At 37.2% G+C, this 913-nt stretch overlaps 1 protein-coding gene across 1 annotated transcript in view; it reads right to left on the bottom strand.

Moving 5' to 3' along the window:
* Positions 1-192: 192 nt before the first annotated feature.
* The window catches only part of LOC106511605 (uncharacterized), a 4,380-nt gene continuing 3,659 nt past the window's right edge, over positions 193-913 (bottom strand). The window contains exon 6 of the mRNA XM_014000361.1: positions 193-220. Coding sequence (XP_013855815.1) covers positions 193-220 — 28 coding nt within the window. The remainder of the gene's footprint in view (positions 221-913) is intronic.

Below are 913 nucleotides of genomic sequence, written 5' to 3'. Positions count from 1 at the left end.
TGTCAGAAAGAGTGAAAGATGTCAGAAAGAGTGAAAGATGTCAGAAAGAGTGAAATATGTCAGAAAGAGTGAAAGATGTCAGAAAGAGTGATTGATGTCAGAAAGAGTGAAAGATGTCAGAAAGAGTGACTGATGTCAGAAAGACTGAAATATGTCAGAAAGAGTGATTGATGTCAGAAAGAGTGAAAGATGTCAGAAAGAGTGACTGATGTCAGAAAGACTGAAAGATGTCAGAAAGAGTGACTGATGTCAGAAAGAGTGATAGATGTCAAAGAGTGATAGAAGTCAAAAAGAGTGATAGAAGTCAGAAAGAGTGAAAGATGTCAAAGAGTGATATAAGTCAGAAAGAGTGATAGATGTCAAAGAGTGATGGAAGTCAGAAAGAGTGATAGATGTCAAAGAGTGATGGAAGTCAGAAAGAGTGATAGATGTCAAAGAGTGATGGAAGTCAGAAAGAGTGAAAGATGTCAAAGAGTGAAAGATGTCAAAGAGTGATAGAAGTCAGAAAGAGTGAAAGATGTCAGAAAGAGTGACAGAAGTCAGAAAGAGTGATAGAAGTCAGAAAGAGTGAAAGATGTCAAAGAGTGATAGATGTCAGAAAGAGTGATAGAAGTCAGAAAGAGTGAAAGATGTCAGAAAGTGACAGAAGTCAGAAAGAGTGATAGAAGTCAGAAAGAGTGAAAGATGTCAAGAATGATAGATGTCAGAAAGAGTGATAGGTGTCAGAAAGAGTGACAGAAGTCAGAAAGAGTGAAATATGTCAAAGAGTGATAGAAGTCAGAAAGAGTGAAAGATGTCAGAAAGTGACAGAAGTCAGAAAGAGTGATAGAAGTCAGAAAGAGTGAAAGATGTCAAAGAGTGATAGATGTCAGAAAGAGTGATAGGTGTCAGAAAGAGTGACAGAAGTCAGAAA

Source organism: Austrofundulus limnaeus, unplaced genomic scaffold (assembly GCF_001266775.1).
Source record: "Austrofundulus limnaeus strain Quisiro unplaced genomic scaffold, Austrofundulus_limnaeus-1.0 Scaffold2987, whole genome shotgun sequence".
In the NCBI taxonomy this organism is placed as follows: domain Eukaryota; kingdom Metazoa; phylum Chordata; class Actinopteri; order Cyprinodontiformes; family Rivulidae; genus Austrofundulus; species Austrofundulus limnaeus.
The sequence above is the reverse complement of the archived record's forward strand: the minus strand, read 5'-3'. Positions and strand labels throughout refer to the sequence as shown.